The 21,720-nt window shown below is 45.0% G+C and overlaps 1 protein-coding gene across 1 annotated transcript in view; it reads right to left on the bottom strand.

Annotated features, from left to right (window-relative positions):
- CACNA2D4 (calcium voltage-gated channel auxiliary subunit alpha2delta 4) overlaps positions 1-16,270 on the bottom strand; it is a 128,400-nt gene extending 112,130 nt beyond the window's left edge. Inside the window, exons 1-5 of the mRNA XM_030480291.1 lie at positions 16,164-16,270; positions 10,992-11,073; positions 4,681-4,797; positions 3,141-3,200; positions 1,389-1,551 (exon numbers count right to left, since the gene is read on the bottom strand). Of these exons, the coding sequence (XP_030336151.1) occupies positions 1,389-1,551; positions 3,141-3,200; positions 4,681-4,797; positions 10,992-11,073; positions 16,164-16,270 (529 nt within the window). The remainder of the gene's footprint in view (positions 1-1,388; positions 1,552-3,140; positions 3,201-4,680; positions 4,798-10,991; positions 11,074-16,163) is intronic.
- Between the last annotated feature and the right edge of the window lie 5,450 nt (positions 16,271-21,720).

Here is a 21,720-nt window from a genome sequence, read left to right as displayed (position 1 = left end):
GAGTTGTGGAGAGCCAGGCTTGCTGCAGTTTGCAAGAGAGCGAGTGAGTACTACCAAGCACTGGTCCTGGCATGAGCCCTGGGCATGGAAGTGTCCCTCCTCCTCCTCCATCTCCTGCTCATTCTCCAGCCGTAGCAGCTGGATGGTTTGTATCAAGCTGTAGAGTTTAGCTGGGCAGTGCCCCTCTGCTGTCTCTGACAGCATGCATTTGGCCACCTTTTCCCATATGCTGCTCTAGGCAGCAGGCTGCTTTGTGTAGCTCTGCTGTAGCTGCCCACAGCCAGCTCTGCTGATGGCTCTATTGTGAGCAAGATTTTAGTGTCTGGGGCTGTCAGACCAGATGGAACTAATTTAAAATCATGGGAGAAATAGAACTCCCTCTATTGTCCCTCTAAATAATGTAGCAGTTGTGAGCACAGTCACCAGCGCCTGCCCTGTCTGGTCCTGAAGATTGTAAATGAGCTCCATCTATGAGAGAAGTAATGGCACTTTTTTTCTTGCTAAAATGTATGCAAGGGGAAGAGCTGATGGGGAGGCAGGGAAGCAGCCAGTTCAGGCAGCTTTGAATGGTGGCCAAAAGGTGCAGTAAACTTAGAACAGTCACAACTGGTGTCTCATCCCACATATTCGGCAGTGTGCTGACCAGCCTGGAGATGGAGCGGGTTCTGGTGTGTAGCCAGAGTGGTGGATGTGCAGGGGAAGAGTCTGGGCACAGGTGAGGCCATGTGAGCCTTGGTGCCTCTCTGGGCTTCTGCAGCTGCCAAAGAGCCAAAGGCTTGCTAAGAATGGAGAATAGGCCAGAATAGTCATGTCCCGCTAGCAGTTGTTAATTACCCTGCCCATGGCAAGGGGGTTAGTAGATGATCTTTAAGGTCCCTTCCAACCCAAACCATTCTGTGATTCTATGATTCTACCCCTAGTCCCTACAGATATGCTCATTAGGAGTTAGAAGTGTCCCTGTCAGATGTTAATGACCCATAACACAAAGGTACTTGAGGTCTAAATTCTCAGCTGAAATCAATGACATCCTCAACACATGAAGACCTTGATAGATCTGACTCTTCGTACAGAGTGATGATTGCCAATAAATTAACATCACTGTGTTTCACAGTGTCTTCGGTTGGGTAGATGAACCCTAGGAGACTATACTGCTTGCCTAAGATGGAGGACTGTCCATCATTAGAGGTTTTTCAAGAGCAGATTATACCTAAGCCGTGTCGCAGTGACAGACCACAGCACAGACATAGCCATGCCTTGGGACAGTATCTTTCCAACCCTGTTTTCTTTTCTGTCAGTTGTGGGGTTTTTTTCTATTCCCATATTTTTCAGTATTATTACTGGTTGTTTCCACAGCAACCTACTAGTAGTGAGAAAGTAGAGGCCATTACCTTTGTTGTAGACATTGGTGGGAAGCTGGATATCACTGTATGTTGTGTTCACCAGCAGGTTATTGAAATGCTCATTTGGCTCCAGAATGAATTCATCTCCAAGCTCCACATAATTATCATTTTCATCCTTATCATTAATTAGGAGAGAGTTGTAGTAATCAAACTGTTGATGAGGATGATGGAAAAGAGAAAAGCAACAAGAGAGAATAAGACAGACTATTAGCAGTACTGCCTGAAAAAAACCTCAAAACCTCTAGAACATAAAGGACACCTGGAGAATTTGGGCTTCAAATAGGATTAAGATAAGCAGCAAACAACAGCCATTACCAACTGAAAATTGTCAAGCTGCCCAAACGATGGTTTCTGACCAGTTTCTCATTGTCAGGTGCCCACATGACTGAAAGCATGGTCATAACCAGCAGCAGAAGAGCCACTTGAGAGCAAAGGGCCAGAGCAGTGAACTCCTGTGGTCCCTCGGAGGTATTTAAGTGACTAGCCAGAGAGATGGAGTGTCTCACTGGGTCTGCCTCCCAGGTTTGCTATAGGGCATGCTGATTCAGACCTTACTTGCCCTGTCTCTATAGCTGTCATTTACTAGAGTGAACTCCTGATGTACATCCATCCAGGATTATCCCCTCACTCTGTCACTCCAAGCGGCAGGCACTCATGAAGAGCAAAGGATAGAGCAGAAATTGCTCACAGATAATGCAGTTTTCCCCCTGTGAAGCCACTGGTGATTTAGCAGCTATAGCCATTTTAGTATCTTCAGGACACTCTTCACCCTTGGATAATAGATGTTTTTTAGATGTTTTTGTTGACTTTATCTGAAGGCAGAGGTTATTTAAGGCTTTATATTCAAGCACTAACAGTTCTCAGGGGGTGTGAATGATGTGTGCAAATACAGTCAAGTACCTCAACTCACTCATGACCCTTACTGTGAATGCAGCTAACCCAACTAGCATGACTGTAATGAGATTCTTAAATAAAGAGGTGAAAATAGTAGCTAGCTTGATTTCAAGAAGCATTTTCACTCCCACCCTTTCCCAGCATGAAGAGATGTACTTGCAGGGGTAGCCTGCACTTCTACTAAGCACTCTGCACTTGTACTGAGGACAGTGGACATTCACAATCAGAGTTTTCACTCCAATTCCCTTCACCAGCAATAATCCCATAGCTTGGCTACAACAGTTATTAACAGAAACCCAATTAACCAAACAGCTTGGACAACACCAAGCTTTTACTTAACAGGAAGTCCTGTCAAGTGGGTGTCTGCAGGGTAGAGAAAAGATGATGGGAGCTGTTGTGAAAGATAGTGAGAAGCTCAGCTCATTGGGATTAACAGTTTGCTGTGGGTATTTGTAACAGCATCTGTCTCATCACTCACATACACTCAATTTTTAGTTCATTTTCCAGTCAAGTAACCCACAAAGCTCCAACTAATTTGCAACAACGCGTCACATAGTGACAACGTTGGTGTGCAGAAGTGTAATGCCAATAACAGCACACAACCCAACGTCTTCACAAATCCTTTCCCTTCCAGAGCCAAAGGGACTAATCTTCTTGGTGTTACTAGGTTTGGGATCTGCCAAGGGAGTCTCTTACACTAGTTTCTAGACAAGCCGAGTGTCCTGAAGACAAGGAAACTCCCAACTTGTCCAGGAACCCAAGGTGGCTGGAGCAGCTAGGCCTGCCTTTTGGCTAGTCTCTCTGAGGATGTGTGTCATATTTTGTCACTGACCAGGATAAACTTACCTCTAGTGAGGAGTTGTACTCATGGTTCAGGTCTGCATCTTCTGCTGCTTCTACCAACCTCTAATGCAAGCACATGGAAAGAAAGATGAGGGAGTGCTGTAAAAAGCCCTCCAGAAGCTCTTCCAGCTGTATCAGCCATTCACACAGGTAGTGAAAAGACACACGACTGCCTCCTTTACCGCAACACAGAGTCATTGGGCTATTAACTTCCCTCTTACCCTCCTTTTCTGCTGACCTGTCATTCTGTGCTGCAACTTTACAGCTTGGAAGGTATATTCACAGCTATTTATTGCCAAGTATATTCACACCTACTTACTCCAGAGTCCCCGCTAAACCCCTGAGCAGTCTTAGATATCACAGGACATATACAAACAGAAACATGTTGATTTAGAGAAAGAGCAGCCAGAGATTTAATTTCATTTTCCATGAACCCTTCCAAAAAGCCATGGGAAAGGCATGGCAGACCCAGCCTGATGTTGGTATCTTGTCAGAAGGCCTTGTGGGAATCTCAGTCTGGTATTGTTACTGAGACAAAGACCATGACTTGATTTCATAAAGGGCTCAGTGATGGTGTGGCCATTTATGGAAGGCAAAAATAATCAACTAGTATTCTCCATTGTGATGCTTCAGGGCACTAATTCTCAATTGGTACAGACTGGGAAGGAATCCAGCTACACATGCACATGTTTTCAGAGTTGCACAATCAGTGACAGTCTCAGCAAAACTACTTTTTGCTCATTCATAAAGGATAAAGGCAATCCAAACACTGGAAAAGTCTGGCTATGAATTTAATGTTATGGGCCAAAGCTCTGGGTCTAAATACGCCCACATTTCACTTTGGGATTCAAATGATGTGTTTCTGGATGAGTTTTCCACATTAGACACCTTAAACAGTCAAGGCTCTGTGACTACAGAAATATGCTTTTCATAGTGGGTAAATGTAAGGGAATATGATAGATCCTTAGATGCAAGAAGTAAGAGAGGCCATAATGATTACTTGCTCTGATCTCCAACACAGCAACAGCCAAAGACCTCTTGCTACCTCCTCCACACTTCCCCATATACACAGCTGGAAATCCAAGTACTTTCCTTACAGCTCCTGTTCAGGGGCTGCAGAAATTTCCCTTGAGCCACACACGCAGCTGAAACAAGCTACCAGTCTTCAATGGCCGGAGTGCATTATGCAAGGATGGACTTTCTCTTGTGAGAGGTGGTTTTTTTCCCTCTTTAAACAGCTCTTTTCTCCTGAAAGAATATTCATTCCCTCATATTTATTCCTAGACTTTGTTTGTATCTCATTTCCTACTTTGGGCTGAGAGAGAAGCCAGCATTCCCTTGTCTGAACGCCCACATCCTCCCACCAGTGTCTACTTAAAGCTCAGAGCAAGCAGCCAGCTGCACCAGCAGGCATTTTGTTAGGCAAGGAAGTCCTCATGCAACCTCTGTGCCCACACGCTGCTGGTGCAGGCAGGAAGCCTTGTGTGTACTGCTCTGGGCCTGACAGGAGAGGATTTCCTTTCTCTAGCCCTGGTGGTCATACCTCAACGGCTTCGACCTTCCTGCGGAGCATGTTTTCCATCTGTTCCGAGAACTTCTTCACCAGCTCCAAGCCATCCACCTCTTTGATCTTCAGCGTTGGCTCCACATCTTTGTACTTCTACCCAAGGGAAAGCAGAAAATCCTGCTGAGAGGAGGCTTATAAGGAGAGGAGTGAATCTATTATTGTTAGCTGGGTATTATTGTCTTTGGTGAAGAAAGATGTGTTGAAAGAACTGGTCTGATTTATCACCTTTCCCCATCTTCGCATTTCTTCCCTTTTCAGGGTGTGTGCAGATTACTGGCCATAACACAAAGCATTTTGACGAAGTAAAAGCAATTGATCCAATTGTGAGCTTGTAACTGTCAAAAACAGCAATGTACCTGAAGCTATTAGTGCCTACAAATAAGAGAGAAGCAGAAGGGGCTTTTGGAAACCTAAAATACATATTGTGCTTACAACCATAACAACATTATATGCATCCCATACCTGAAATTTACTTAAGGCAGAAAGAAGGGCAAGGAACTGTATGCTGTCATTATATTGCCTCCTACATCATATGTGCTCTGGGTCAGTAGTGGGAGAGATGTTATGCTAGTGTAATGCCCTGTCCTCTCACAGTGCCATCCTATCTGCCGGGTAACTTATCAGGTCTGCAGCAAGAAGGGTCCCCTCAGTGCTTAGGTGGGAAACCGCCAAGGAAAGGTCAGTGAGAGAGTATGATGATACTTATTCAGCATGCATGTCACACTTTGACCCAAGAGCACCACAGAGGTGATTCCCAGAAACTAGCAATTACAAGTGTAACTATTTACTGCTGCCTCCACTGGGAGAGATGCTGTAATAAAGAGAATCTGGGTATGACAGCTTTAGAGATAACCAGTTCCTTCTGACCATGTTTCATAGAATCCAGGCATTAAAAACCTGAGAGTACTCCCAAACTGCCTCCCTAAATCTGCCCTTGCAAGACTGGATACAATGGCCTTTATTTCCCTTTTTCAAAAAATCCCGAGCCTGATAGAGATAGGCAGACAGGAAGAGTAAAAAAACCTGCAAAAGAACACAATATGGTTAAGTTATTTCAGAAAAGACAGAGCTTTCTCTCCCCAGCGATGTGGAAGCATGAAGGCAACAGAGACTGAATTTCCCCGGTCCCTCATCATCATTTCTCTCTGCAGTGTATACACATGCCCTCCATCTACATGTTGTATTAGCACCACAGCAGCAATCTCAGCCAGGACTGGACTTCTTGTGCTGGTAAAAAATGAGGTGGTGAAAGGGTAAGGGAATGGCAGGGCTTTAGGGGCACTTTTGAGTTAGAAGAGAGGGGCTGGTGACAACTTTGCATGTCTTTAGGGTGAGTGAGCAGAGCTCCTTTTGTTCAAGAAGCTCATTGACCATCTGGGAGGGAGGGCAGCTGAGTGCAAGCAGAGTAAGAAATGCCTTGAGGATGGGGCAGGCTGAGGACGTCAGACAGAAATAGCAGCAGCATCCAGCCTGCAGCAGGCATGGCAGGGAGGCTGCTTGCTCTGTCTGGCGTGATTAACAGCAAGGGTTTTACTGGATTAAATACACCAGGCCTTGCATCCCCTCTGCTGTGGCTGGGTAGCCAGGACTGGCAGGGGAGGAGGTAGGGTTGAACACGAAGGTTAGCGTAACCATGCTGCTGAAAGAGGGGTGTGCAACAACAACCCCCCCGACTGAGATCCCTGACTGCTGACAAGAATGCAGGACACATCCCAGCGGTGCCTGTCCCATTTAGCTCTGTGTCATGGTTTCATTGTAAGGGAAGAGATCTCTGCCAGGCTAGGCTTTAATCAGGCCCTCCTCGGGGGGAGGAGGGTAATCTCTCCTGGGAAAGCTAGTAAAGGGGGGGACCACACCAGCACGGGCAAGCATGCACTTTACAAAGTGACCTGCCATCAGTTACCTTGGGTCATGTCTTGAATTAAAAAGAATGGGGCTTTTTACCTCTCAGTTATTGTTTAATGTGCTTTTGACACTTTGACAAGTAGATGTTAATAAGGTAAAAGTAATCATGAGCAATCATGAGCAGTCTGCTAATACTGTACACATGTCTCAGCCCTGGGAACTAGCCAGAAATGAGAAGGCAATAAAAACAACCAAAAAAACTTTCTGCAAAGTTTCAGTTGGCTGCAAGGAATATACCTGAGCTTTTTTTCCCCTATGAACAATCCAGCAGACCATTTTCTATCTGTACTCCTGCCACTAAAATCTCCTGCTACTAATGAATATTCACTCCAAGGCTTCCTAAAGGTAAGCAATGAAGTAGTACCTGTGATTTCAATACTGTTACCAGACATCATGGCTGAAAGTATGCAGCATATGTCAACATAGGTGCTTACGGCCAACCAACATTAACCTGCATAGAATAAGTTTAGGGTTCAGGTTATCAGATCATTATAATTTACAGAACAGAAATCAGCTACAGACTAGGGAGAACTTGCTGAAAGGATGTGATGTTGAAAAGGGGCCAAAAAGTTCTGATCTAACAGAAAATCTTTTCATATTCATCTAGTAATTAGTATTCCCTTAAAATAGGAGCAATTCATTAAGATTCTCCTTCTGCAGTGATGGGGGTGGTGACTTAGAATTGGAATATCCAGGACCCAGTATTCTAAGTTTTATCTGTGAACAGAGATATATCACCAAATATATTTTCTTGTTCCCACCTCCAGGAAATTGAGCCCACTGGAGTACACAGTGTTGCATTACTCACTGCTAGTGAAACTATATTAAGAGTGTGAAAGACATTCCTTTCATCTTCACCCAGGAAAATGTCTTGACTGAACTTCTTTAGCTTCTATTCTTCACCATGCAGTTATTTGTCGTGCTTTCTAGTAATTACATAGCTGGAGCCAACAGCCAAGCCCTGTTGTCCTTTCTCAGCCCTATCCACCAGGGAAAGCAATCGGCACCTCAGCTCCAGAAGGAAGCAGGAGACAATTCTCAAGAAAACACAATGTATCATTTACACAGTAGAAGAAAAAGTGAAGATTTGGGTCTGCTGAAGCTGATGGTGTTCCTGCCACTCGGCGCAAGCCGTGAGAAGCCCAGAACCACTGTGGTATCTTCCTGGCATGGATGCCATTAGTGGCCCCAAGCCTTTGGTTGCTGCAGCAACTGTAGCAAACAGACCTAACAAAACACAGGTTCCAGCTTTCTGTTCCTTAGCTCTGGGAGATGCTACTGCCCTCACTCTACTCAGCCTTTCCCATTGCCTCTTTATTCCAGCTGTATTGCTCTCAACTGTCCTAGACTCTGGCCAGCATTTTAATACAGATCCATCATCTCTGAGCCAGGTTGAAGTGTACAAGCTTATCACAGAATCACAGAATGATTAGGGTTGGAAGGAACCTTAAAGATCATCTAGTTCCAAGCCCCCTGCCATGGACAGGGACACCTTCCACTAGACCAGGTTGCTCAAACCCACATCCAACCTGGCCTTGAACAGTGACAGGGAATGGGAGTGTCTTCATAAAGAAAAATTTATTCCTAATATCTAATCTAAATCTACCCTCTTTTAGTTTAAAGTCATTCCCTCTTGTCTTGTCACTACATGCCCTTATAAAAAGTCCCTCTCCAAATTATCTTAACTTCTGCTGCATAATAAGCAAGAGAATACAATGAATGCTTCAGCTATCAAACCAAAATCACTCTTCGGCTTCTGCTACCTTGATGAGGTTTAATTTAATGATATTCTGACTGCTTGAGATAGAGAAACACCTAGGGGGCTTTCTCAAAGCCCTCTGATGCAGGATGAGAACCTGCCTTTGTGGATTCAAGAGATGTCTACTGATTCACCAGGTCTCTCGGAACAATAAAGCTTGGCAAGAAATCGACTGTTTGGATTTGCAATGTGGTATTAGAGTTCTTCTGGGGGAAACGAACAAAAAACCCTAAAGAAAACCAAACAAACTCAAAGCCATAAAAGGAAGTTTATGCTAAATATTAAAGAGAAGGTCTACATTCAAAACGTTCAGTAACTGAAAAATTATGGCTCTCAAAGCAACAATAAGCTAGTTACTTTGAGCCTATTAAGCACAAGGAAGCATGAAACAAAATATGAAAGGTGCTCTTATCTCTCAGTTTCTATTTCCGCAAAGGCAAAATGACCATTGACTTAACAAGCAAGGAGGAATCATCTGGGCCTCTACACTGTTGCCCCTCACTCCTCTGCTGGTCTGTGCATACTTACATACACAGAGAAATATTTAATGTGAATGGGAGGTAACAGCCCAAAAAGAGGAAGGTGCCTGGAGAGCACGTTTGGATTTCTGGACATTAGTGCATTTGGCTCCCCAGGCCTGCAAGTGCAATTGCTTTATAAGGCTGTCAGGCCACCAGGGAAATATAGCTCTGCCTTGACTGCCCTTGACATGAATGCTAGATTGGATTTGGTTACATTCAGGCTTCTTTTTCATCAGAAATTAGTCTTGTTTCCAGTGAATTTCACCAAAAGCTGATAAAGTTGAGAACTTTTGTTCAAGACCTGGTTGTCATGACTGTCATTTTCAGTGGTACTGTACTAGCACCTATAGGTCTCATATAACCCATACCCCAAAGAGATCAAGATCTTGAGAGACAAGACAGTGTGGACAGAGGGAGGAGAAATGATTGGGTGCAACATCTCTAAAGGGCCAGCAGCACAGTTGTCTTAACATCCACCTCAGTACCACATCTGCCATTCTTGGCCTCCATTGTTAACTTTCACAACACTGGTATTTTCAAGCTAAACCCTGTTCTTCTTGGTCCCACTGACCTTTGGGCCTTAAGGAACATCAACTCCCTTAATCTGTTAGTAGAAATAGCCACAGAAGCAGTGAAGTTGGCTGTGCTGAAACACACCTGTACAGCATCAGGCACAGATATCAGACTAGCAAATAACCCCAATCTGTATCTCCTGCCCACTGGAACTCTGGCATCCACCAGAGATAGCTTAGCATGTCCCTTTGCCTCGGGCAATCATCACTTGGAGACCCCATGGAAGAATAGGCAATGCAGAAGTATCATCAAAACTGCTAAAAGCTAAACTTGTGCCTGCATCTATACCCACCACAGCTGCCTCTTGATTAGTGCATGAAGTACCTCTATTAGTGCAGATAGATTTTTAGTGCACAGTGGCACATTCCTCCTAAGAAGAGCTGATGATCAATATGGACCTTTGTGGTGAATGCTGAAGGCCTTTCTTGGCCAAGCCTACCAAAGGTGATACTCCCTTACTCTAGATAGAAAGCAACACCATGGGGACAGGGAATGAGAGGGCTCAGCAGCAAGGCAAGGCAAATGATATCCGGATCCTTCTTTTTGCACTGGGATATGGGTGTTGTTACTAACACGAGGACAGAAATCAGACACCTAGAAAGCCTAAGAGGCAATGCATGGTTTGTATTGAAGAGAAGAATCAGAGGAAGAGTAAAAAAAGGGAACTGGACAACCTCATAAGGTGGGGAGAGGACTGCATCCCTTCAGATGCACTCAGCACCACCAGGCTCCCTGTGCAGCGCTTAGGACCTGTTGATCCATACAGCCCTGCTGCTGCAGTGCAGAGTTCACCAAGCCTGGAAGAGGAGCAGCCATTCACCTCTGATTTCAGGAATCAAGGCAACAGGGCAACTTCTCTACATCTGCAAATGGGACCTTTATTAAAGCCACTGAAGCTACACCCATTAATGCTGGTAGAGAGTTTAGTGCAGCAGTGTCTGGTGTTTGGTGGCCAAGCCAAGCAGAGCTCTGCAGCTCTGGAAGATCATGGCTTCCAGGGCAGCTGCCTCAGGAACCTTATCCAAAGCAGAGTTTCAAGGGCACAATTCAAAGAATTGAGGAGTGACTGGTGGAAGACAGATGAAGAAAGCAGAAAGAAACAAGAGTGCCAGCTGCAGAGCTGCAGGATGGGACAATGGGATGACCATGAACATGTGAGCGATGAGGAGAGGAACTGATAGGCACTTAGGAAAGGAGAAGTAAAGGGTTAGTATGAAAGGGAATAAAGTGATCATCAGAGGGGAAACACAATTAGTACTGCGAAAAAGTATTTTTTTAAAATGGGACTATTAAAGTGGCATTCAGCCATGGCTAATGAAAGCAGGAAAGGCATTAGATGGATTCCCCTCTCCAGTTCATGGAGAATGGCCACAAGGCATCACTCTCTACTTAAGGATATGAAGCTACATGGTTTTGAGAGTTAGCTGGAGACCTGTGTGGTTTGCTTTCTTCCATCACAAAGGAAAGCTTGAAGGGCTACATGGGGAGACAGTGCAAAGCCAAAGGAACCCTCACAGCTTTTTGCCTACCTTCTGCAACAGGAGAGAGCCTGAATACTTAGTCACAATGGAGTACAGCTCCCCACCGAAGGCATCTGCCCAAGACTTCACCCTAAAAAGAGAAAAAGGAAAACCAGGGTTAATAAAAATCAGTAGAACTGCTTACTTCTTCAGACAGGGAAAATTCAAGTTTTCCCAGTATGAAACCCCCCCTTATTTCTCTAAGACACTATAGTGACAACAACAAAGCTTTCTCCCTATATTCCTAGCCAGACAAGCACAAAGGCAGGCAGCAAGCACTGCTTTTGGACATTCTGCCTGGGACATTGTTCAATGAGGAGAAACACTGAGTTCTGCTGGTCTCGGTCACTGTTTTGACTAAGTCAAATAGTCACCAAGTTTTGACTTAGTGAATTTGTCTCACACAACTTTAGAAGTACAAAAGTTTTACATTTGGTCTTCAATATCAGCTGGTTTCCTGTGTTGTTAGCAAAGTGAAATAAATAGCTCTCTGCAGACACCTATTTGTCTTCACTGATTGCAGACAGAGCCTGGGGTGAAGGGCTAGACACCTAATGTCAAGGCTGCTGAAGAGAAGTAAGTGCCAGACCTGAAAGAAGTTGTCAAGATTCACCCCTTGGATTCAGTTCCGAGAGCTGTGTGGCACAGAGACTAACAAGCCAGACTAATTCACTGCTCTCAGTGGAGGTACTACAGCTTGATAATGCCAGAGTAGATTACACACCTCATCACTGTAAAACACTACTTGCATTTGTGCCATCCTGTAAATAATTGATAATAGCAATACCACATGGAGAACACAAGAATGTTGAAGAGCAGCCTGAACACCAAGCCATCCAAATCAAAATAGATGGCTCTCATTATTGACAGAGCACTTAATCAGAAATCTGTTACATGATTCACATTAAGCAGTTCCACCTACATGCAGATCCTTCAACAAGGATTCACTTAGGAGAGATTTATTTAATGGAATAAATAGCCTTCCCCTCTTACCAGAATACACTACTTATTTATGGGGTGCAGAGTCTTACCTACAGCTTCCACTAGATTTCTTCCAGTCCTAAGCAGACTTTAACATGAGAGTCTAATTTCTCAGTGCATTGCACCACTTTTGTAGCAGAATAAAACACCAACATAGAGACGAGCTCTGGAGTAAAGCCAGCACAGCAGTGGTGGAATAATCACAACAGCTAACTTCAGCCTAGGAAAGCCTGTTTAGACTCTCCCCTTGCAAATAGAGAGAATGGTAAGCAGCTATAGAGATGATTTGAAGCATACTTAAGGCTTCTGCCCTGAACTGCACCTCTCTCCACTGCCTATAAAAGGAGTATAATGACAGGGTGGATATCTTTCTTAATCACTCCTTAATTAGCAATGAGGTGTTCCTTTCTAACCACTGAGTGTGATCTAGCACCAGCTGAAGTCAATAAGAGCAAAGCTTCTTCACCTCCTCCTTCTCCCCCCTTTTTTTGGCATTGTGCTCTGCATCTTATTTTGACAGCCAGAGCTTTTATCTCTTCATTTCATTCTTAAATACAAAAGAATATGGGTATTTGCTAGGAAAGCAGGATTTATAGCCCCATATTAGAGTTATTCTAGCAAGCCTAGAATGAAAGAGGAAACTATAACAGGGACCTTATGGGATACTTTCCTGCTGTTGTAGTAACTAACAGATTCCCTGAGGTATAAGGATCTCTGAATAACCATTTAACTCAATGCCCATCTGCTGCTGATGGTTTTATAGCTTTTATGTACAAGATGTTTTGTGCTGATATTGACTAATATTCTCCAGTCTCCACACCTTTTATCATAGAAAAAGAGAACCTAGACATGAAGCATGGGATAGCAATTTTAGCAGGGAGGTTTATCTTTACCCTATTTGCCTCCCCCAGAAATGAGGTGCGTGTGATCCTGGCCTTTCTGTTTTGTGTCATGTCTGTGGCCGTGCGTGCATCCCTGTTCCTTCCGGCCTTCATAATTTTTCAACCCATTAGAGTGGAAGAGTCTGTGAGAGATACATATATATAAAATAGCAGAAAGATGCTATTGCTGAGGTAAGAGGCCCACAATATGAGCTTAGCAACAGCTGGTAGAGAAGCCAGCCACACACACAGTTTCGTAGAAGATTCCAGCCCTGCTGCTCTTGGATCTGCTCATTTGTGCAGTCCTCAAGTCCATCCTGATTTGGATTCTCTGCTTTCATAAAAACAGGATGAGGGAAGGTTGTTTTCTAGCCTTTGAGAACATTTTTAGCGGAGAGAGAGCCAGAGACCAGCAGCTTTGGAGGGCTGGTTGGAAAGTTAGGTATCGCAGAGGAATGGGAGGGCACAAAGGCCCCAGAGCCCTGTGTGACAAGGCTGAAGAGTGGGTAATTAAAAATATATAGTGGCATTTTACACAGGTTGAAAAGGAGGCAAATGGAGAGGTGGAAATATGCTGGCATTTACATATTTAAAAGACAATTATTTGCCAGGGAAGGGAGCAACCTTAAAGTACTGGGAAATTAAGGGCTGCCTGCTGAATTTAAATAGGTTTCCTTATTTTTTTCATAAACAAGTTAGAGAAAAGGTCAGTCTAAAATTCGTCAGGTTGCAGAGAAATTTTATCTAAGGCTGCTAGCTCCTGAACTCAGGAGGTGCATAGAGATGGCAGGGACAGTGTAAAGAGGCCATACCAGATTGATCTTCACCTCTCCCACCAGCATTTCCTGATGTTTATTGGTACCCCAAGAAGCAAAGAGTGAGCAGTGAGCTGCAAATCTTCACCATCCTCACAGCTGTGAGCACTTCTGCCCATGCCATGGCCAGCTGATGAGCAGAGCAGTAGCCAGGAGGAAAGAGGAGGTGATTTCTGTGCTGAACTTGCACCCCAGAAGCATTGCTAGTAATTGAGCAGATTTTTGCACCCTGGAGTTAAAGCTGAGTGAGCTTTGCAAAGATGTGAATAAGTTGGTGTTGAACAGAACATAGTGCAACAAGGCCACGCATGACCTGGGGAGCTGCAAAGGCTGACTTAGCTTTAATGTCACTTAGCTGTGATTGAATCCAGCTGGTGTTTAAAAGTCTTTGGGTTTGCGTCCCCAAAATGTCCCTGTGTAATTTATGGAGCAGGTCCATTTCATGCTGATTTACTCCCTTTGGTCCTCTGGCCAATGTGCTCTTCTACAGAAATTTCATTCAAAAAGAGCAACTTCTGTGTTTTAGTTAAGTTCAGGAATGGATTTCGAATACCAGGGATTAATTCGGGTGTTGGTCTGATTTCAGTACCCGGGGAGAAAAGCTCTTTTTCTATTGTTTACTCTTCATTCTTGTGCATGAATAACTTCCAAATTCTGCAAAGTGACGTAATTCTTTTCTCAGTAGTAAAGGGCTATCACATTATAACCAAACACATCAGAAAAGGATTTGGTCAGAGGTTGCCTGCCTGTAATCCCTGCACTTGTATTCAGTAGCAAAAACAGCAGAAAGGATGGCTGGCTTCTTAATGCCGCAGATTTCCAGGCCAAAAGGTATTTCCATGCAGTATTTACCCAGGGCATGGAAAGCTGATTTTTATTTTCCATGGTTTAAAATTATTAGAAGTTGGATTTTATTCTATGTAACCTCTATGTCATTTTTGTGAGACCCAAGTCAGAAGCACTTTGCTGAGGAAGGGCTTGAAAGTGCAGCCAAGAATAAAACTGGCGGCAAAGTTTCCTGAGACCCTGACTGGATAAAGTCAGCGCAACTCTTGATAATCGCCTGGGCTGTGTTTGGTGAGCACATCTACAAAGGGTCTTATAGGCAATTTTTGATTATACAATATTTTCTCAATCTCAGGAAAGGGCTTGAGCTGACTTTGGTCGGTTTATCAGACATATCTCCTCCTGAAACTGAATGGCAGTGTTGTCTCCTTTCCAGACCAACCTGCTGTCCTACGCAGACAGACTTATCCCAGCTCCAGAGAAGCTGCCCCCCAACAACTTTTACCAACCATGGTGCTCACATTTTTAATCCTTAAAGGATTTAACTTGCCTAAATCAGCTTACAAGGTGAAGTTTTCATACACTGGGTTTGCTGAGAGCTGTTAGCCTCCTGGGGGGCTGCCAGGGCAGGCTGCGCTGCTGGTGGGGAGCTTTCCAGCATGACCATGCCAGAGGAGCAACTTGTGCACACCAACACATACGCAGGCATGGGTGCACTGCAAAACCACATCCAAAAAGGTGCATTAAGATTCCCTGCATGTGCACTAGCACCCAGACACAAATGCAGGATGTGCCCCACTCCTGTCAGTGCTCAAGGCCAGGTTGGACGGGGCTTTGAGCAACCTGGTCTAGTGGAAGGTGTCCCTGCCCATGGCAGAGGGGTTGGAACCAGGTGATCTATAAGGTTCCTTCCAACCCAAACCATGCTGTGATTTTGTGCACAAAACATGGCTGTTTATGCTTTGTATGGCAGCTCAGCTTCTCATTCTTAAGCTCCAGAGCTCTGGGCAGGGCTACTGTGCCCTTTGTAATAAGGTGCAGGAGTAAGCAAGAAAAGGTGCTATGGCCTCTTTCCTCTATTCAGCCGCCATGACCCTAACATCCCGTGACATCTGCCCATGTGAATAAACACGTGTGTGTATTATCCAGGCTGCGTATGTGCGCACAAAGGCTTTTTTTCAGCCATCAGTGTACCAGACCAACACAAGGGGTCACAGCTGCAAAGCTTGTACTGCACAATCCATATCTCGTGTGTCAGAATGATGCGTCTTCACTCAAACACCCCATGTGCTTACATCTGCCTCCATGGCTGAATCTCCCCAAGTTGCACCCATGGTGGGGTTTTAGGAACATGTCTTTAAACTGGTTTTGCCTTCTGCCACCCAGTGCATTAAGCAATGCATTAATAGATGTCAAAGTGCTGAACAAAGGAGATGAGTATCATTGCTCTGCTTGATGAACAGGGAAAATGAGGCATTGCATCCATGCTAGACCTGGGAATGGAATTTGTGGCTCCCATGCCCATGTCCTCTCTCAGAAGCCATTGCCATCACTGGAAGGAAACACAACTTCCCCTGCAGTGATGTGCTCATCCGGAGGAACCTGCACCCTCAGTCCCTGCCAGTGCCGGGGAGGCACTCCCACCCTCCTGCCCATGCCCACAGCATTGCCCACTCCACACCAGAAACACTGCATGACAGAGAGAAGGAAATACTTACGTCTCCAGTGGGATCTTCGTCTGGGCCCTGGCAGAGGGCAGGAGGCAGAAGAGCCAGAGTGTCATCCACAGGATGGCCCAGGGCCCCATCCTCCATGTGCCAACCATCAGCAAGAGGACCAGCCGGCGGGATGCGGAGGTTCCCTGTCCTTCCTGCTGCCCCTGGGGAGGTCCCCTGCCGCCCCCGCCATGCTACCACACTGCGTGTCCTCACCCTGCAGGGCCAAGCCCCAGGGTGACTGTGGCTGCCTCTGTCCTGGGAATGCCACTCCTGCTACCGGGTGCTGTCAGGGGTCTCTGATGCAGGGCAGGCAGCTAAAAGCCTGTGGGAACCCTCGTCGGTGGGCACCCATGGGTGCGGTGCATCTCTGCGTCCCGAGGAGTGGCAGTGTCGGGAGGGAGATCCGTGCTGCGAGCCGTGGTAGCTACGTAATCCCCCACCAGCCCCTTAATCCCCTCGCCAAGCAGCAGCAGCCACAGATTTAGAGAAGTGGAGTGGGATAAAATCACATGGGATTACTCTGATTCCTGAAGATGGGTCTCGGCTTCTCCAGCCGGAGGTCAGGCTGTGCCTGCTTTAAAGGGGTCATATGCACACCCTCCCAAAAATACCCTGACCTTTGATCTCTGTCCAGCAAGGCCTCTTTGTCACACTACAGGATGCTGATGTGTTGCTCCAGCAGGGCAGCCCAGCACCATCTCCTCCCCACCGGGGACCTGGGATTGGGACCAGGAATGCGGGCTATGTGGCAGGCTCCTGCAGACACCAGTCAATTCATGCTGTGTTGCTGCTTGGTGCTGAGGCTTGCACAGGACCGGCTTGCACAGGAGAGGAAAGGAGAGGAGAGGAGAAAGAAAAGAGGAAAGGAGAGAGGAAAGAGGGGAAAATGTGCTGCGGAAAGCAAAAACGACATGAAAAAAAGGACTCTTGCTGGTTTTAACTGATTGTCTCCTTATGTGAGAAATTATTTATTAAGAGTTGAACCTGTCAGTTTGAGCAACATTCAGTTGAGATTGCTATCCCCTCATCTATCTGGAGACCAATGAATCAAAGGAGACCAATGGCTGAGCTTGATGAAGAGCAGCAAGCAGCAAACTGCACACTCGGATGAGGGGCATGCTGTATAAGCTCATTGTAGTCACGAGAAGTATAAATTATAAATAACTATAGATGCAGCAGCAGAAAGATTATAAATTACCTGTTGAACACCTTGACTCTATGGCTATGAATTAACCTGGTTATTAAAGTATCTTCCAATCATCTTTTGCACCTTTACAAATGGCATATTTAATACAAAATGCAAAGCCATGCTAGATCATTAAGTGTCTCATAAGAATGTAGAGGAGGAAACTGGCTGTCAAAGCACTAAAATAAAACTAAGGCACATATTATAGATGTGCTGCTGAGTGCAGCATTGGTGCCACACATTAAATGGGATAATAGAAGCTGCAGAGGAAATACAGGGAAGGGAATAAAACTGTGAAATGTGTAATACAGGTTAAATTGTATGATGAAGAGGCTGAACGCCTGGGGTGAGCAATTAAGTAATTACAGGAATAATTCACCTTGGGATTGGATGGTTTAGTCATTTATTACAATCTTTAACTCCAGATTGAGTATCTTTTTGAAATTTACGATTTTCTTAAAGCAGATGTTGTGAGCCTGAAGGGCAGAAATTTCCAGGTTATGTTCTTAGGTCTGTGCAAAGGGTTACATGGGAAGGTTGAAATGGTTCTATCTCACCTTAAAATCTATAAAAAATCAATTTACACAAACACAAATGCTGTAGACACAGTGCCTTCAGGGTACCACATGGCTGTACAGCAAACGCCATAGTCAGTATATGAAGGCAACAGGCACAGCAGATTTGGATCTTAGTAATGCATTTCTTAAATGACAAAAATGTGCTATGGGGGATCTTGTCCTGGAAAGGGGCACATACAGACCCAGACAGCCCCAGGGGGAATCTGGAGGTGAGGACGCTGCAGAGAAATGTCTTCCCTCCAGAAATGCTCACTGCAGACAAGGGGTGCAATGTGTTGCCTGTAGGAATGGAAGGAGCTGATTGCCCTTCCCCTGGTGCTGGCCTCATGCTACTGGGACCCGGGACCACAGGGCTGGGCTTCTGCTGCCTCTTCCTTCCTCTGCAGCCTGAAGAGAACAGATTGCTCTTGGAGGAGCTGGGAAGAATGACCATCAAGGTCTGATTTCTCTGTGTTTATCTGGGTTAAAAGTGTGGGGTAGCATCCAAAGTGGCAGGCTTCACTGTCTGGATGCTTCAAGGAAGAGATGATAAAAATTCATGTTCTGAAACAATCTGAAATGAGATCTGAAGGCAGGAGAATTAACATTTTAGATAGCATTTTCTCTCCACTTTGCAAGGAGCCGTATCAAATAGTTATTGTGAGTGATTTTTGCAGGATCTTTTCACTAACCCTTCCCGCCACTGTGTCCTATTTGCAGCTGGGAGCCAGTTTAATCCAGATGGGTTCTGGCAAGAGCCCCTGTCTGGTTGTGTTTGGGAAACCCTGAAACACTGATAGAAAAGGCAATAACAACATGCTGAACTGGGAGATCCAAATCCCTTTATTTGGATTTATCCCATTTACTGGATATATCTCACTTAACCCCTTCATGATCTGAAATGGCAAGGGAGTAAGATTTGAAGGTGAAATGAAAATTGCACAGAAAACTGAAAAGGCCCAGGTGACTATAGGGCCCTTAATGGGATTAGTGTGCATCCAGTTACTTATGCAGAGCTCATCGACCACAGAGTGTGAGCACAGCTGGAGCACAGGGAGGAGATAGACGACAGCAGGGTCTGAGTTAGGAGAAAGAAAATTAATCCTATGAGAAAGAATGAAAGCAAACACATAACAAGGAGTAGAATTCAAGGCTGCAAGAGGTATGGGGTGAATGATTACAGCAAATTAGAGTTAAATTTGCAAAACTATAGGGCAATAAAAAAAGGCCAGTATGATTTTGTGCTGTATTCACAGGCAGGGGGAAGATTTACCAGCTCTATTCATTTCTGGTTTGACTAGAACCTGAGTTCAGTTTGGATTATCTTGTTAGGAGAAGATACTGTCAGGACCAGCTAAAGAACAAATATCATCAAAACACTGGTATAAGCAGTGTTTATTAAATAGTAGAAATCCTTATTTGTTTTATGCATTCATGTGGTGACCCTCACCTGGAAATGCCTCAGCAGGCTAATGTGTAGTCTTACAGTGGGATAAATATAATGAGGAAAAATGAAGAAAGGGGAATGGTACACTGAGCATCAGAGAAAGCTGATTAGAAAGATGTGCAGGGCATCATTAGAAAGATGTGCACAATCTCTTGAGGCAACTTCTCTCCATGGAATATTGGTCAATAAGGCATTCTGTAGCAGCCAAGTGTCTCTTTGTTAGAAAGCTGGCTGGAACAGGGGCTATGGTGACAACCTTGAACACAGCAAAGAGTATGCAGCTTTGTGGAGATGAGAGCAGATGGGACAGTGTCTCAGCCTCCTCAGGCACCAGGCTCATCATAATATTACTCCTGCTGCCAGGAGGTTGATAGGGCTGAAGCTGGTCATAGAGATACTTCCCCGTAGCACCCACAGTAATGATCTCCTTGTTGGCCCTTGCAGTGAGGCAGGGGTGCTCCCTCTTATTTTCTGGGTACTCGGTTGCAGTGTCTCAGGGCCCACATGGAGCGAGCCTCAGGGTCCTTTTTGCACTGTAGATATCAATAGGATATCAGGATATTCCAGGGATATCAGGACTGAGGAAGAGGTTGCAAGACATCACCGTTGGCTTGGTTTTCATTCTGGAGATGCTGGGATCTTGCTGTGTGCCTGCCACCACCACATACCTCAAAGCAAGTCTTTGCTCCATCATGATCCTGAACTTAAAACGTCTGGGATGTAATCACTTAATAAGGATAATTTGCCTTGATTTTGAATATCTTAAAACAAGGCATGATGGGAAAAAAGGGTTTTGTTCACAGCCGATGCATTTATCTGAGATCATAATCTTGTGCCTCTCATTATCTCTTGTCAAGACTCCTTCAACGAGTATCTGTATACAAAAGCTCCTTTCTGTCCTGGTCAAACATCCTCCTTGTGAAACTGCTTTCTCAACAGCGTTTGAGCTTGTGTCCTGTTCAGAAGATAGGAGGACAATGTCTGTGGCCTGTCTGAGTAGGTTTAACTGTTCCTCAGGCTGGTTTGGAAAGCAGTCAGGCAGTGTTTTGCCAGTACTAGAGAATGCCATCCCCCTGTCCCAGCAGCTGCCAGGATGAGGGAGCCCTTGCCAGAAGAGGCAATGCAAAAGCACTTTCAGTCATGGTTTTACTGACTGGTCGTGCAAATCTCTTCTGATCAGGTTTCAGTGCTGTGGAGAACTAACAGTCACAAACTGAGTTTGCAGAGGTGTGGATACCTCCCTAATTCCCGGGAGTGTTTTGGGTTAAATTAGCTGCTTTTAATATCATTTGGGTGCAGGGGAAATGGTTGATACCTCTGGGTGTGTGGAAGGGTTCTTCTGCCATCAGAGACCAGGCTGATGAGTGCCAGTGGCCACAAGGAGACCCTGATGTGACTCCACAGAGGAGACACACAAAAGCGTGTTTACCATGGGAATGCAGCTGAATACCTGATGCCCCACTAGGATCTCTGTAGAGCAGGACAGATTCATCCCTAGTGTAACACAGGGGGGGTTATACAGGGGAATGCTGACACGTAGGCAGGTATTATACCACTGACTTTCTCCATTTCAGGTTGCCTCAGAGTCAGTGAATAATGGATGTCACCATCAGACATTAGGATGTCTCAAACCGTGTCCTCCTAGACCCTACATTGCACCTGAGTGGTCTGTAAATATCTGCCTGCAGACCCATTCACCTGCAAGCCGCATGTTCTTCTAATTGTTTAAAGAAGCAGCCATGTAGGTGTCATATTAATTAACGCCTTTGGCTGGTTACTTTGCCTTTTTTTCCTTTTTGCCTCCCCCCCCCCCCCCCAGCTCTTCTCTAAATTTAGACTTGTTTAAATATTCCAAGATGAAATGAGCATTTATTTATTTATTTTGCTAGCAGCATTTCAAACCCTCATCAGGCACAGTGTTACGAACAGTAGGAAAAGTAGGGCACGGAGGGAGACACCAAGGGAGAGTCGAATGCACAGGAAGCAAAGAACATTGAAGCATCTTCCCACCATCTCTGAAGGCAAGGCAAGAAAAAGAATGTATTAAAAAAGAAAAGAAAAAAAGAAAAGTAAGTGAAAGCAGATGCTTGTTTTGGAAGACCTGTGAGCAGAATGCAGCTTTCCTGGGTGCTGTCACAAAAGCACCCAGGGTGAAAGTCAACTTTATCCTTCTCTTTCTACGACCAAAGGGTTAAACTTAATCTTTTCTATTTCAAGTCCACCTGAAGGAACTTGATTAGGAGGAAGGGAAACCCCATTTAAAAGAGATTAAAGCCTTTAGTGATAAAGTGTCTGCTTTTTTGAGAGAGGAGGCTTTGCTTCATGGGGAACCCCAGGAACTGTGGTGCATCAAGTGTCTAAATAAAT

This window comes from Strigops habroptila, chromosome 3, assembly GCF_004027225.2.
Source record: "Strigops habroptila isolate Jane chromosome 3, bStrHab1.2.pri, whole genome shotgun sequence".
Taxonomy (NCBI): Eukaryota; Metazoa; Chordata; class Aves; order Psittaciformes; family Psittacidae; genus Strigops; species Strigops habroptila.
Note: the sequence above shows the minus strand (reverse complement) of the source record. Positions and strands in the feature narration are given on the sequence as shown.